This window comes from Phalaenopsis equestris, unplaced genomic scaffold (genome assembly GCF_001263595.1).
Source record: "Phalaenopsis equestris unplaced genomic scaffold, ASM126359v1 Scaffold235621, whole genome shotgun sequence".
NCBI classification, from domain to species: domain Eukaryota; kingdom Viridiplantae; phylum Streptophyta; class Magnoliopsida; order Asparagales; family Orchidaceae; genus Phalaenopsis; species Phalaenopsis equestris.
The window spans coordinates 10,227-26,928 of NW_018253482.1; the positions used below are offsets into that span (position 1 = coordinate 10,227).

A 16,702-nucleotide genomic window follows, 5' to 3' on the forward strand; every position below is an offset into this window, starting at 1 on the left:
TATATATATATATATATATATATATATATAGAATGCATAAGTCGTTTGATCCGATGAAAATTACATGTATTTGAAATATTATCTTTTGTCCTTATCATAATGCATTGAAATGCAGTGGTCAAGACTGACGAAGGGCTGACGAAGGGCAACAACGATTGGATAGGAATCATGGAAGTAACATAATGAAATTTAAATATTACATGATTTTTCATGAGAAATAATAATATTTGGGTATTTTAAATCTTAAATTTTTTTTTTTTGTATTTTATTTACCTCAAATAAAACATAAAAACTGATGGGAAGTTTTACATAAATACCACATAATTTATATGTATCTACATATTAACACTTAAACTTCAAGTTTTTCCATTTATGCCATTTTAGATATGCTTGAAAAGATGTATTTAATGTTTTAAAAATTAAGAATGTTAACATTATTGATGTGATGTTGTATACTAAAAAATAATCTGTATGGATCTCGAGACTATACAAGAGTCAGAATAAGATGGACTAGAATGTCTTTGCTCTTCTTTTTAAAGCGAGGTTAAATATGTAATTCTTATATTTTACTCATCCTATCTTCTATAAATAGGAAAGTTGTGTCATGTATGTGGGACTTCTAAAACATCTGCAATGCAAACGCTTTATGGAATAAAACGAGTCATCAGCTCCGAGAACATCTCATTCGCCCTCAACGCGACAAGTCTCTCTCTTCTCCTTCCCTCTTTTGTTTCATTTGCTCAATTTCCTTTTCTTTAGTCTCAATGTTCTTTTCATTGGACACAGTCTACCACACATATTTGAATTCAATAAATACAAATAATTTTATTATTATAAATATAAATATTAAAATTTAGGCATTAGACAAGTAAATTCATAAGAATTGTGTAATGTACAAATATTCCGAAATTATAATACACGAAAGATAAAAACAAGACACTTAGATTATTCCATCTAAACAACCATTTCATATACTTCATTTTCAAAGTATGTCTATTATGAGCCAAATAGTAAACATGTGTAAGTGAATGACTATCTTTATTACTTCATAAATTGCACATAATCATATTAATTATAATTTAATTAGAAATTTAAAAGGGTGAGAAAAAAAAAGGGGAGTCAATTGGATTTAAAGGATGATTAACTTCACCTCCTTAGCCCTTGGTCTTGCAACTCGACCCCCCCTTTCGGCGCCACACCCCTCCCTACCCTCGACTTGCCCCCCATTTCAAAGTTTTGAAATCTCTCCGGCAGCAATAAATAATAAATAATTAAAATCAGTAATTTCATATCACCTCTCTTCGTATTATTTTAATCGTAAAAAGTTCTCCTGATTAGCATTTATCTCCTTGTTTACTCTTCATCTCAAACCAATCTGCCTCCTCCCTTCCCTCGATCGGCGGGCATCTCGCCGGCGCAGCTTCTTGCCGGTCGCCAGGAGAGATTCAGAGGGAGGTGGGGCCACGATGAAAACGACGGCGGCGACGGCGGGAGGGAGGCAGATGCAGCGATCGGGACATCAGCAACAACGGCAGTACTCTTCGGAGCAGTTCCTCTTCGAGACCCACTCTTCCAATATCGGCGGAGGTGGTCTCGGGAAGTGGATGCAAGGCTTTCCAAACGCCGGCTTAAATGTGCCACAGCAGGTGCAGGGTTTTTGATCTTCGGAAATGAAATGGTGCATTGAGTTTTCTTTGCTTATTTGCTTGTTTTCCTCGATCTTTGGGATTTGGATAGGTGGATTACTCTAGAATGCTGCGGAGTTCACAGAGGGGGGTGAGCGGCGAGTTCCCCCTATCCACGGAGCCTTTGACGCCACCGATAAACTCGAGGTCACTGGGCCAGAGGAAGGCCCGCGGCGATGTCTCTCCGAGAGAGATGAGCCCTGGGATCTTCGATCTTCATTCCTTTGACACTGAGCTCCTCACAGATGTAAGGGTTTTCTTTCGTGTTTTGCTATAGTAGGAGGTACTTAATAGTGTGCCCTTAATATTTATTACGTTCAAAAATTATTGGAGGATTTGGTAATTCGAGGACATTTGTTCTTAGCAAGCTGCAAATTCCAGCTTGAGTTTAATCGGTAATTTTTTATACTTACGGTGATTACCGTGTTGGTAGATACGGGATTCTGGACTCTATGATGCCCCTGCGCCATTGGGTTATTCGCGAGGACGAGCCATTGATGAGTCGGAGCCAATCTTTTCTGGTAACATTCAGATGGGAAAGGCTAGTTTAATGCCAGAAAATGATCTTTCAACCAGTTTTGCTGCAGACTATGAGAAGTCGAGTTATGTTGCCAAGATTAAAGTAGTGGTGCGTTTTCATGAAACTGCAATTTTTCTAGGGTTATTTACATTTGTCAGTATTTGTTTCTTTTTGCTGAATATGCATGACAATTGTGGCAGTTTGCTTGCTTTCTTCGCAACAGTGAAGTTTTGTCATATATTCTAATGCTATATGGACTTATAGAGTTTACATTGTCATCTCTTTTTCTATCTTCTCATTTGATAGGATGTAGTGCAATCTTTGCTTTTTTATAGATGTCAATGGAACCAGAAAGTAGAAACTGAAAAATGCACTTGATAGAATTAGGTTTATGTTTTACTTGTGGGAAAGGAATGTGATGCTTGTTGGTGTAGGTGCGAAAGAGGCCACTAAACAAGAAGGAAAGATCAAAAAAAGAGGAAGACATTATTACAATTGAGCACAGCAGCAACTCTCTTACAGTTCATGAGACCAAACTGAAGGTGTGTCAACTTGTAATGTTTTTTCTGATTTTACTTTTTTTATTCTCATAATTGAACTGTATGGCCTTATAGTTTTTTTAAAATTTCCATTTCATGCTGATAAATTCTGACTTGCTGTTATTTTCCATGCATTTTTACTACTACTATAATTTCTTAGCTTCTGTAATTTACCTTGATCAGAATGGACAACTAGCATCAATTTGTATTTGCTTGAAAGTTATTATAGTCACTCTTCTTAGGTGTAATTAGTCGAAATGATCTTCAAGAAGTTTAATTATGAAGGCTTTATAGAGAAAATTAAATCTTAGGTATAACAAATGAACAGTTGTTTCATGGTCCCGATAACTTGAGATTTTTACTAATGTTTTTTTTTCTCCTGAATTTGCAATCTGTGAAAGCACAGAAAATTACTGAAAATAACGGAGTTTATGCTATTTGCAGCACTAAGGTTATTGGATTTTTCTTCTTGTTCGAATTGATGAAGGCCATAATGGATGCAAATTTCTATGAATTCTTAGAATATATATCTATTTGAATGTTAAGGTGATTCTTGACTTATCCTCTACAGTTTTTAACATGGTTTTAAGTGTTAAAAAATTGGTGATTAATAAAATTTAAACATTTATTAATAACTTAATGTGTAGATTGGAGGATTATGCTTAGGAAGCTAATTTACCTGGAAAATACTACTTTGAGGTCAGTGGTTCCCACTGTCTTAATGACTAGCACATATAGTGGGTAAACTGATAAAATAACTTAATGCTAATTAATGATTGGTATATGGAAGTAAAAGTAAAAAAAAAAAAAAAAAAAAAAAAAAAAATTGGTAGTTTCTTGATCACCAAAGGGAAATAACGTGCCGGTTAGAAGTGCCTAAGCAAGGCCGTTTCTTGATTTTCTGATCAAACAAATTTGGTATTTCTGTTTTGATTTTATTTACTCTTTTAGGTTGACCTGACGGAGTATGTTGAGAAACATGAGTTTGTATTTGATGCAGTTCTTGATGAGGATGTTTCAAATGATGAAGTAAGCTATAGGGAAAGCATATGCCTACATTTTCTCCACTATATGTTTGTGTTGTCTCTTCTGAACTCATATTTGGATCTTCTAGTTATATCATGAGACGGTTGAGCCAATTGTCCCCGCTATCTTTCAGCGCACAAAGGCAACTTGTTTTGCTTATGGTCAAACAGGCAAGAACATTTTTTTGCTGAGTATAACTTCATTTTTGTTGTATATAAGAACAGTTTAGCACTTAATAGACCTGCTTTGTTATTGTGCATTCAAGTTTTGTAATTGGATTCATTGTAATAAAAAGGTCCACATGATTATTTCCTTATATATATATATATATATATTATTTTTTTTTTTTTTTTTGCTAGTTTAATACCCAAACATAGGCATTCAAACATTTATCACGTGGCTATTGGATTACCCTGTTTCAATTGCATCTTTTTTCTGATGGTTTTTTAGGCACTAATTCCTCAATGATACATATACTTTTATTGAAATTTAAAAAATCATATGCCCTGCTGAGTGCTTATTTTTTTTGCTATCATGGATATATGCTTGGTAGTACTTCAACTTACAATCGGAAACCATTAGTATTCCAAGCATGAACTTGTTGTAGGTCATAATCTTATGTTGACGGTTGGGAATTGGATGAATTGAAGTTTTCTGAAATGTTGCAAGCAATTTTTTGTCAATTTAATTCTGAACAGGTGTTTAAGGCATCTGTTTCCATTATATTATTTGGTTGTTGATGCCGCAGAGCCCTTGATTGTATTTTTCATGGTTATTTTATTTTCTATATCACAATGCAACTCAACTTTAACATAGCCTTACCAAACAAAACCTTCAGCTTAATTTAATGTTAGTATTATTTGAAATGTTGGAAATTTTGTTGCTCCAAGAACATACCCAAAAAAAAAGCATTACTCTTAGAAGTTTTTGAAGGTGAAACTATTGCATCCATTTTGGAAAACTTACTGTTGTGCTTCTGTTAATCAATTTAAACGGGTTTTCTTTATTTACCTGAGAGGTTGCATTATTGCTCTCTGAGATCAAATGTCTGAAATGACCATTTATTCCATACTTCGTGATAAATAGCATGCAATTTTATCCTGAGATGCTTTTAACATACTAAAATAAATTCTTAAGGAAATTATATTTTGGAACAAATTATTAGTTATGGTAAAAAATATGCAGCTATATGCTACATATAATCCGAAATAAGTAGTAATGCTACTGATTATGCACTTCAATTAACGCTTATAGGAAGTAAATTACTCATCTTAGGCAGCACACAAACTTAATAGGTAGAATTAACCCATTGTAAGCAAAGCTGTAAGTAATATTTTACAAAAACACTGATTTCAATTAGTTGTGCAAGTTTCATTGCCATAACTAAAACAAAGTAATATCATTATAGGAGGTAGACATAATGACACAATAATAGGGATAAGGTATACCTTACATTTGATTGACAACAACAACAATAATCTCTACTCTTTTGTCTTGTGCACCTCGGGTGGATACAGGTTTCACACACTTTTATATGTAGCTCATCTTTGGTTCAAACATGTAAGCATCAAATTGAGCACAAGCCTTCACAAGGTGTTAGAGTTCATTAGCAAGCACTAGTTGTACAAAATGTCAGAAATTTGAAGTTAGTGATAAACTTGAACGAAGGAACATCTACATTACCTGTCTAGATTCAACCAAGCTCAAGTTGCAAGTGTTGGTAATCAACAAATCCACAGTGGATCCATTGAACTGAAATTATCAGAAATATCAACCCTATGCAATCCAAATGCAGTTGATTGCCGATGTTAATTAACTTTTTGGTTAATATACTTCTCATTTTCAAACTTATAAATTGCTTTTTCTGACTTGCAGCATGCATATAAGCATTGAAAACTTGTAGCTCTGTCTCCAACTATACTTCATCCAAGCGATTTAATCTCATACATCTTCTGCATGTACATATAGCATGTGCTCTTGTTATATATTAATAACTTGCTATAAAATTAAAGGCTAAAGTTATTTTATTCAATTTAGGAACTTCTTGTTAGTGGAATGTTGAAGCTTCTAGCAAGTGGAGCAGACACTTTTAAGCCACATTTGAATTATAATAATTGCTATATTAACGATTAATAAAAATTATGTTGTTTGAATTAAAGTTACATTCATTTTATTGCTAATGAAGCATTTAAAATCGTCACAGTGGTTTTCTATAATAGAAAGTGATGCTATGGGCTTCCATCAATAGTTCATATTGTGTGTGGATAATAATGAGATGCAAGTGCAGTTGGATTAGTTATGATAATTTTTCAACTTGAAAGTTAAGTAACAGTTAATATATTTATCACCGCATGATACTTCGTTGTCCAGTATTGAAAAAGATATAACCATATGATCCTCCCTGTTATATAAATCATTCTTAAGGAGAGAAGCAAAGAGAAAAGATGAAAAGGGAATTTGAATAGTGGTTAGACTACTCCATAGAAAGTAGTTTCTATAATGGACTACTCATATGTGGTCCTCAACCTTGTATGGATAAAGCGTTGCCATTTTTTATTTTGTTTTATTTTTTAACTACTACAATATAGTCTTATCACGAGAACTTTGATAACAATGTAACACGAACTATGAAAAAAGAAGATTAGAGAAGAAGGGCCTTCAGAAAGTGGTGTTGGATGCTTAAGGATGGGGTTCTAATGTAATTAGTATAATTCAATGAATTTGGATCACATAAAAGAAATTAGGACATGCAGGTCAAAGAATATTAAAACCTAAGGGTTATTTTATGTGTAAACTTAAAAATACATAAATTTGCAATGCCATTTGCATGAAAATATTTAATAGTATTTGTCCTGCTTTTCCTATATTTTATTTAGGGAAGCTGCTTCTGAGGAAGCAGAGTAGAAATTATGCCAGAGAAAGGACATTTTAAAAAGATATGGCAACTAAAGCAAAACGGCATAAGCCACTCCAAACAAAGTCTTCTAAATCTTAATCAGAATAGTGACATAGGATATCCCTACCATACAAAAGCAAAAGTAATTGATCCAAATTCTACAATTGAAAATAAGCAACGGAAACATGTAGGAAAGTTATGACAGGTATTAAATATCAAATTTACCGGCTTTGGCATGACATGTTATTTTAATTATGTGTTGTAATAAACTAAATTAGTTTTACGGAATGCATAGTCTTAGGATAATCTAAGTTATATACATTAGTTAATTTACTTTTAGGTGAAATTAATTTTGAGCATGAACTTAACGATGATTAAATTTATTTTAATGAACTTTAGTTTTACTTCATATGACACTAAATAGGACTTGGGCTTATTGTATAAAAAATGTTCTTAATTTATTAGAACTAATTGAAAATATGGCACTAAATAGGACGCAACGGAGAACGGAGAAAAATGATTCATTAGCCGACCCCACGTAGTGGGATTAAGACTTTGTTGTTGTTGTTGTTTAATTTTAGTTTTACTTCAATGTAAAATTACTTAACTGAAAGTGTTTAATTATGAACAAACAAGTTTGTTTGCTTTGAATAGACAAGTTTAATTACTTTTAATAGAAAAGCTTATAAATTGATAAGCTTAGTTAATTTGAAAGATAAAGTTATAAAAGCTTAAGCTTAATTATTTTGTGAAGATGAATTTAAGTGTCGTCATAAACTTAATGATTATTAAGCTTATATAAACAACAACAATAACAACAAGCCTTTATCGCACTAAGTTGGGTCAACTACATGAATACTTTTTCTCCATTGTTTCATATTGAGTATCATAGTTTCATTTTATTCTAATAAATCAAAATCCTTTTTTATACAACAAGCCCAAGTTTTTTTAGGTCTACCTCTATCTTTCTTAACATTAGTCGATTCTAAAACATCTACTCTTCTAACCGGATCATAATATGGTTGACGTTTAGTGTGACCAAACCATCTAAGACACGCTCTCTAATCTGGTCTACCATTGGAGCTATATCAACCCTTTAACAGATACATTTGTTTTGCATTTTGTCTCTAAGTGTCAAGCCACTCATCCACCAAAGCATTCTCATCTCAACAATGCTTAACGCAGTTTTGTGCTTCATTTTTATAGGCCAACATTCTGTGCATATAGCATTGTAGGTCTCACCACCATCTTATAAAATTTTCCTTTAAGCCAAAGTGGTACCTTTCTATCACACAATAAGCCGGATGCATTCCTCCACTTCAACTATCCAACTTGAATTCTACTAATAACATCCCCATCTATATCACTATCACTTTGAATAATAGGCCCGAGATATCTAAATCATTCACTCATTTTACTGATTTGATCTCCCATGGTTACAGCTCTACCATTAGATATTACATAAGCTAACATTAAATTTACTATTACTTGATTATCGTGAGAGATAAGATTAACCACTTAGGTTTTCACCTTGCATTTCTTTTGGTTCTCATGAACCTTAATTTTAAATAAGCTAAGCTTTAAAATTTATTTCTTAAAATATTTCAAATTGAACTGCTTGGCTGGGCTTGGAGGCTTAATTTGGCTTAAGCCCGACTTAACCCCCAATGAAACAAGCCTAAGATCCAAAAGGTGCAATGCAATCCAGTGATGGCATGGTCTTAGCTGAGTACAAAGATTCTGTGGTGTCACTCAAGTCTTTATGATTATATGGCAAACCTAATTTAAAGACAGAAAAATAAAGATTCGATTCTTGTTTATGTGCTGATTAAAGTAATTTGTGGATCTTGTCATATTGCACATCTAATGATGAATTTATTAAACCTCTTACAGTTAATCATTTTTTTTTATTTCTTGCTTATGGTCATTTAGTTGTTCAAACGTTTGGGGATAAAAGTTGGATGTCGAAAATGTATTGTAAAGAATATACATCTCAAGCTATTAGTAATGATTAATATTACATTTACCAAATTCTTTTGGCAAATTTTATAAAATATGTTTTAGAAAATTTTTCTTGTAATTCCAGCATGATCTACCATTCAAAGTCAAATCCCTAAATTACATCCAATGTTTGATAAAAGTTAGAATCCTGTTGCCCATCAAGTACAATCATCAATAACGTATTGCTATGATAATTACTAACGATTCCTATAATTTTAATTCTCGGATATGACGTGGATCATAACATGAATAGTTTTGTAGATATTTTTTTCAGTCCCTTATATATTTCATCCTCAGGCTTTGATGAAATCAAACTCTAGCTTAGTGATGTGTAAAATGCTGACAGTGTAAAATGGAACTAGCAACTGTTGTGACCTATATAATAATTGATATGATATGAGTCATATAGAATTTAATTGCTTGCACTAGTCAGGTTTCATACATGACTATACTTTATGCAGATGTCAGGAGAATAATAAATTAACTATTTTTAGTTGATATAAAATGATTTGCAGAGTGATTCCATTCTCTCAGATTTGCATTCTAGCATGATGGAAGTAGTAGTAAGTGAAGTTGCCTGGTAGACTAATGTATTTCAGTGAAGTTTCACAAGATTAATCTTATGCATGGCATCAAATTTATCATGCAACCTAGATTATATTTTAAATCTTTGTGTTCAAATTATTTTAATTTTAAGGCATAATCAATCCTTTTACCTGATCTTAATTATGCTCAAGGAGTTTTATGTTTCTTGAATGGTAAAGAGTGCTAGGAAGTGTACCGTTCTGAAATATATGTCGATTTTGCTTCTATTTCTCTTTTTCTTTTGATTTTTCTTTTATTTTTTTCTTTTATTATTTTGTTTGTTCTTTTCTAACTTTAGATACTCTAGTAAGAAAGAGAAAAGAAATGTTAGTTGAGATGAAAAGGCATAGTGGGTGTGACTTCTTTTTCCTGGCTAAAGAGAAGTTCAAAGTTAAGAAGCCTGTTGTGATAGGTGTACTTCGTTAGATTTAGAATTAGTATAAATCTTAAATTCTAATTGGACGTAGTTATGGTGAGATATAAAATTGAATTTTAAATGGGGGTGTTTTGTTTCTTACGCAGTTAAAATGTTTGATGAGTTAGCTTTGAATAAAATATTGAATGCAAATAGGTGGTATGGCTTTATGATTGTGAACAATTTTTCTTCAATGGAGGGGGAAGATAGAGCCAAGAGTGAGAGGTTTTGTTTTATGGATGAAAGTGGGTTAATTGAAGGGGGTGAGGAAGGTGTGGTGGTTCAATCATGTTAGAGATGGAGTGATGGGAGGAGCAAGTTTTATGGAGAGGGATTGGGTGAATGGATGAAGAATGAGGTAGATTTATAAGGGCTTGGGTGGAAGATGATTGCAATTAGGAGTTGTTATTGAACGTGGATAAAATAGAAACAATGTATTCATGAAGAAACCATGAAATGTGCAAATCTCTTGAAAAGAAAAATCAACTTGGGAGGAAAATGGTGTGGCAGGATTTTCCATCAAGCTTTAGAAGGGGGAAGATAGCTTAGAAGGAGATGTATTGTGGTAGATTTTCATGTGGTTAGGTGGAAGAGGATCGAAAGTGGGGTTCTCAAACAAAGATGAAAGAGGAAAAGCAGATTCTTTATGAAATCATGCATTTAAATTTCTAAATCTTAAAAAAATATTTGATAAAAGAAATCAAACCTCTTTGTTCTTCATGATTTCTTCCTCTACACTTCAAACCAATCGGTATTAAATCATTTTGAGAAAATTTGGAATGTAGGTCTATCATAAAAATGGCTTTATTATGGCCAAGAAGATAAACAAGTTCATTTACAATTGTAGTTTGGATTTGAATTTGATACGGAAAGTTTTTATGAAAGAACTTTTATGACATGTAGCTATTATATTTGTACGACGTACTTGATTCTACAAAGCATACTAAAAGCAAGGCATTCTTTGGAGGTTATGCTTACCTCCATATGGTGGTTAAGTTGTGCTTGGGCTAAGAAATTCAATGAAAAGAAGTCGAGAAGATTATTTGTGACTTTTGCTATTACAACAAGTAAGTTTTTGTTTTATGTTTTAAAAAGTGGTTGATGCAAATAAAAACTAGCTATATGTTTAATGTAAAATATAGTGGATGAGATAAAGGAGTTGATAACACATAACGTAGGGGGGGGGGAAATTCAAAAGTCATAAATAAGAAATAGAAGCTTCAATTGCATCAAAATCTGCATGTCGTGGCTATTGTTTGAATCCTCAATATTAATATACTGTGAGCTAATCAACCAGTCCAAATATTAAATTTGGATTGTATCATTTTATGGATATATTGATTGCTAACTCTTCTAAGTGGGCGAAAATTAAACTTCCAGTTATAGAATCTGCATTTTAGGATTTTTTGGATTACTATAATAGCAAATAACAAACTAATCCTTGAGTAACTTTATTATTCACTAGTTGAATTATACAAAATGTATATATTATTTATTTTTTTTTCTAAAAAATTATTGAGAGGTGAATTCTATGTGGCACTTCTAAACTTTGAAAATTTGTAATCAAAATTTTGCTCCTTACATGATTGCTATTAAGCTACGAGTGAAACTGCAATTGTTTAATGAAGTTCATATCAAGAGGAATAATTGTTTGAATACCTTAAGAATGAATTCATTAGTTTATATTATTTACAAAAGTACAAATAGAGATTAGAAGATAAAAAAATCAACTTTGGAGGTTAATGAATATAGTTTATATCATCAAATGATGAATTATTTGTTGAGGATGGCAATGCAGTCATATTATCACAGTTACAAAACCAAGATATCTTGAATGGGCTATATCAATTTTGAGCGATGGTTGACCACATAGAAGGATTCACCTATCTAAAAAGGCTAAATCCAAGTCACTTAAAAGCACTACAAATTATCTTTATTCTATCAAATAAGCTCAGTGACAACCATGGTGAGAAGACAAATTACTTCAGATCAATTGGTCAAAGCAGATAGGTAAGAGCTTGCTGTGTTCCCTTAACAATTTAACATATCAAATGAAAAAAAAAAAAAAAAAAAACAGCAATGGTCTTTGTGAAAGCTTATTTTGTATTAGACTCCCAATCTTCAATTTTCCCCATGTTTCTTTGCGCTGCTGACCTAGAAATAATTGCCAATACAGTCAGCAAATAGCTTTTTCAATTCAAGCTATGTTTAGCATCTCTTATCCAAAGAATTTAGTCATCATTATTGTGAAGTAAACAAAGTTATAAACCAGTCCAAAAATTTTATTTTGATAATTGTTGGTTTCAATTAGAAGGGAAAAGATCTTACGAGAACATTTTCTATAGCAAAATTTGATGTTAACAATATGGGATAATCATTGACAAGCAAATACTTCTACTTGAAACAATTTCATCCAGTGGAAATGATTCCAGGTTGAGAAACCAATTATAAGTTTGTCTAGCCTGAAGTTTAGCCATAAAGATTCCAAAATCTTAGCGTGGTAATTATCATCAAACGGGTGAATCTATACAGGACTAAAGTGTTACTGGTCATGTGGGGCCTGCAAAATTCTTTACTTGTTGCAAATCAAGATTATCTGAAGCCTAATTAGATTTATGTATTCAATTTTGTTTATCAAGTATACCTTGACACAGCATTTAGAACTTTCGGTAAAGCTGTGCTGTTGGTAGATAAATTTTAAAGAGCATCGATACTATGAAAGTAAAGATTTTCTCGTAAAAACAAATTTATGAACATACAGTGTTGTACTAGCCAAAAGCATAGATACTGGCTTAGAAACAAACTCAGAAGATGATGCTTTTCACCAAAGTCACTTTGGCCATGAGTAAAAGCCTTACAATTAATGAATCATCATCCATACAATCAACTGCGAGGAAGCATAATTCCTTGAGAAATAGAAGAAGATATGATTTGTCGCCTTTTGTATGCCCTGTTTGAAGATTTTCTATGTATCGTGTCTTGCTATAAAGGTGCAATCATTGTTTGAACTGCAAAAGGTTGTCTGCCTTTTTGGCGTGCAACATAGTTTTTCTTTAAAGGCAACCTCTTCAGCTATTTATAATTTCTTCATTGCTGTTATGCGTGTTGTTAGTATTACTCAAAATTTTCTATTAGACCACGTGTACATTTGTTTTGGCCAATTTGGAGCACCATGAATCTTTTAACTTTTTCTCATCATGGTTTTCCCCGGTAACTTTGTTACAGATATAACCTCTTTCGTCTGGTAGTCCCTTGGTGCATTCAATTTTGTTTTGGTTCAACTTGGCTGGCTTGGAAACATGATAAGTAAAACATATGTAAGCTCTGATGTTTACTTGTACAGAATGAAGTTCCATGTTCATTCTGTTGTTCGCTTTGATGGGCAAGATAAGCAATTTTTACCATTTGGTGTTAGGAGGAATTTTTATTCAACCATTAGAGTTTGACAATGACTTCTGCAACTTGCTTGTCATTTTGTGGTCAATTGTTTTTCAAACTGTTATAAAAACCTTTTAGTTTCAGTTTACATGGTTATTCTTTGCAGTTTCCGTGAAAAAATAAAAATAAAAATCAATATTCTTGGAAGTCTCTTTTTCATAGAATAGCTGTTAAGTAACGACTGCTGACAAATAGTTACAGATTTTTTTATTTATTTTTTATTTTTTATTTTTTTTTGCATGGTGTGCTGATATGTTTGTGAGCAATTTTGTTTAAAGTAAATTTCAATTGATTTTGACATCAAGCACTTCATTTAGAAATTCAGAATTAAATGATTCTTAAATGACTTCCTACCTTCACATGTGCTCATTCCCATTACCTTATTTTGTGCTCATTCCTGTTACATTATTTTGTGTTTGAACTATGCTTTACACAGTAGCTCTTATGTTCAGAGAAATCGCTTGTTTAGGTTCTTTTATATTTTTATAATTTTCTTGTCAGGTCAAGTATAATCTTGGCATGCCAATGTTTTAAAAAGTACGATCAGCTTATACTGAAGATCTTAATTTTAGCATTTACCTGTTATCACAAATTCTGATTTTTGGTGTAAAATATTGTTTTATAACTGTAGTATTTTTTTCAGGTAGTGGGAAGACCTACACTATGCAGCCCCTACCCCTGAGAGCTTCGCATGATATCCTTAAACTAATGCATCATACATACAGAAACCAAGGATTCCAGTTATTTTTCAGTTTTTTTGAAATATATGGCGGAAAGGTTTTTGATCTATTAAATGATAGAAGGTTTGAAAGACAATTTTTTTTGTTGCTTTTTTATTTGACTTTGTTGTTTGTTTATATTTATCAATTTATATTTTTCTTATTTGGTTACCCTAATTTATTTGATCAGAAAGCTTTGTATGAGAGAAGATGGCAAGCAGCAAGTCTGCATAGTCGGTTTACAAGAATTTCAAGTGTCCAATGTTGAGACCATTAGGGAGCTTATTGAGAAGGGAAATGCTACTAGGAGCACTGGTACAACTGGCGCAAATGAGGAATCTTCACGATCTCATGCCATACTTCAGCTTGTTATTAAGAAGTTAGCAGATGTTAGTGAATCAAAACCAGGTCGAGTAATTGGTAAGCTATCCTTCATAGATTTGGCTGGCAGTGAACGAGGTGCAGATACCACTGATAATGACAAGCAGACAAGGTTATCCTATATTTCTTTCCTGTATTTAAAGCAACTGAACACATGGTATTATGAACCATACAATTCAAAATCTTGTTTCTGTTGCAGAATAGAAGGTGCTGAGATCAACAAAAGTCTTCTTGCCCTGAAAGAATGTATTCGTGCTCTTGACAATGATCAGACTCATATTCCCTTTAGAGGGAGCAAACTGACCGAAGTACTTCGGGACTCTTTCATAGGAAACTCGCGCACAGTAATGATTTCATGCATTTCTCCAAGCTCTGGATCATGTGAACACACTCTGAACACATTAAGATATGCTGATAGGTGATTTTTCTGTTCACTTATGCTGAAGGAATTGTAGCACTTATTTTTCTTAATTTAATAGTTCTATTTTTACTACTGAGCAGGGTGAAGAGCTTATCTAAAGGTAGCAACCCCAAGAAGGAGCCTTCTGCATCCTCCAACCTAAGGGAATCAACTGCTGCTCCCCTATCTTCAGTTTTGCCTAACCTCTCTGCACCTGAAAGTAGCAGCAGTGAGGTTACTAATGAAGCACATAGATTTGGGTGGACCAAACAGAATCAAAAAGTACCACCTTTTTTAATTGGCGATACTGTTGCTGCAGGAAGAGAAGATGTGCGGGTAGTATCCTCCTATTCTAATAAAAGTCGAGGTTCGAGTACACTTGAGGAGTCTGATTTCACTGATGGGGCCTATGAGCAAGATAATCGGTCAGGGAGGAAGGCGGAGCCATATTCAGTTCTTGGCTTTGAGAATAAGACACAGAGAGTTGCAGCCCCGACTAACCGAAGGAATGCCATTGATGTGGATAATAATTTTCTGAATCCAGATGATGATTTGAACGACCTTCTGAAGGTAGATTCCTATGTTCATGAGTGCATTTCAACCTTCAATTTCAAATCAGAGGAAATTTGTTTTGTATTTCATTGCAGGAAGAGGAAGACCTCGTGATAGCTCATCGAAGGCAGGTCGAGGAGACGATGGATATTATTAGAGAGGTGAGTTTTTTTTTTTTTTTAAATATTAAAATCGTGCTATATGTTTTTGTAATAAACTAAAAATCTTGCTACCACGGTGTAGGAGATGAAGCTGCTAGAAGAAGCAGATGAGCCTGGTAATCAGCTGGATAGTTACATTTCCAGATTAAATGCCATTCTCTCGCAGAAGGCCGCTGGAATTGGCCATTTGCAGGCAAGATTGGCTCATTTCCAGAAGCGTCTAATGGAACATAATGTTTTAGTTTCATCCTTTGCGCCGTGAATTTTCGCCTCATGGTGCTCTACACAGCAGACATATACCACAGCTACGCGAAACGTGTTCTACGGTGAGAGTTGCATTTCTTTTCATGCTGTGTGAATTGAGTGGGGTTCTTTTATTCTTATGAGGCAGGGATGGACTGGTAGATTTGATGGATCTCATTCATTTGAATTAATCAATGGCATCCGGCCTCCGCTGCTCTGATGGGTTTTCATTGCGTAAATCGTTTATTTTGCATTTGAAAAGTGATCTAATACTTTGAGACAGGTATTGCTTCTTCATATTTTTCCCTTTTATTTTTTTTTTTTCTTTTAAGTTATTTTTGTGGCTGAGCAGTCCGGTCCCCTGGTCCTGAAAGTTTGATTCCACAATTTGTGCTAGTTTGTGTTCATGTGCATTTGGTGGTTGCTCAGTTTTATTGAGCTAGTTTGGTTTGGTTTGCTTTGAGTCAGGCTGATTGGATTTTGAATGGCTTGATTTTGGCCTATTTAAGAACTTTTTTTATTAGTCAATTGGATTAATCTTCCATAGCTTGTTTTGAGTTTGGTAATATTAAATAACATAGCCATCTGGATAATGCATAATAACAAGTCATGAATCAATTAGAGCAAAGGTGAGATAGAGCTACAGCCGCTCAAGATAAGAAGGGCATAATAAATTACGAAGGCTGAGATGATAAATTTGACTTTTATTCCCAAGCATCTCAAATAAACAAGATAGTTGATACTAAAATGTCAACAAATTTGAACATTTACTGTTGGGAACAATGTACACATTACTGTCATCCTTGTTATCTCTCTTAAACCAGAAACCCGAACCTACAAAATAAAACACTGAATCATACATAGTTGTTTAGAAACATGTCTCAGATAAGGTAACCCATTTCTTTCTAAATTTATAAGCCCTTTATGATGCAATGGATAATTAATAGCCTTAAGTTCAATAGTTGACTGAGATTTATAGCCAAATTTAGCAAACCAATCCTCACATGCATTACCTTTTCGATGCACATGAGTGAGCTTATATGAAAATTATGAAGGAGATCGAGAATCTCCTTAAGCATGTAAAATAATTTAGTGCAACAAGAGACATTTGTGCAAAAGAAAAATTAAGATGAATGGAAAG

General features: G+C 33.3%; 1 protein-coding gene across 1 annotated transcript; it reads left to right on the forward strand.

Annotated features, from left to right (window-relative positions):
• Nucleotides 1–1,213: 1,213 nt before the first annotated feature.
• LOC110039182 (kinesin-like protein KIN-13B) lies at nt 1,214–15,843 on the forward strand. The gene is made up of 12 exons (XM_020744162.1): nt 1,214–1,646; nt 1,738–1,932; nt 2,119–2,313; nt 2,640–2,747; nt 3,696–3,773; nt 3,859–3,940; nt 13,749–13,908; nt 14,015–14,317; nt 14,405–14,623; nt 14,707–15,175; nt 15,253–15,318; nt 15,401–15,843. Exons 1-12 carry the CDS (start codon nt 1,467–1,469, stop codon nt 15,578–15,580), a joined length of 2,235 nt encoding a protein of 744 aa, XP_020599821.1. The 5' UTR covers nt 1,214–1,466; the 3' UTR covers nt 15,581–15,843.
• The last annotated feature ends 859 nt before the right edge of the window (nt 15,844–16,702 follow it).

Coding starts and splice junctions, on each gene's coding strand:
- LOC110039182 (XM_020744162.1), top strand. CDS start 1,467: ATGAAAACGACGGCGGCGACGGCGGGAGGGAGGCAGATGCAGCGATCG. Junction 1,647..1,737: donor GCTTAAATGTGCCACAGCAG/GTGCAGGGTTTT, acceptor GGATTTGGATAG/GTGGATTACTCTAGAATGCT. Junction 2,748..3,695: donor TTCATGAGACCAAACTGAAG/GTGTGTCAACTT, acceptor TTACTCTTTTAG/GTTGACCTGACGGAGTATGT.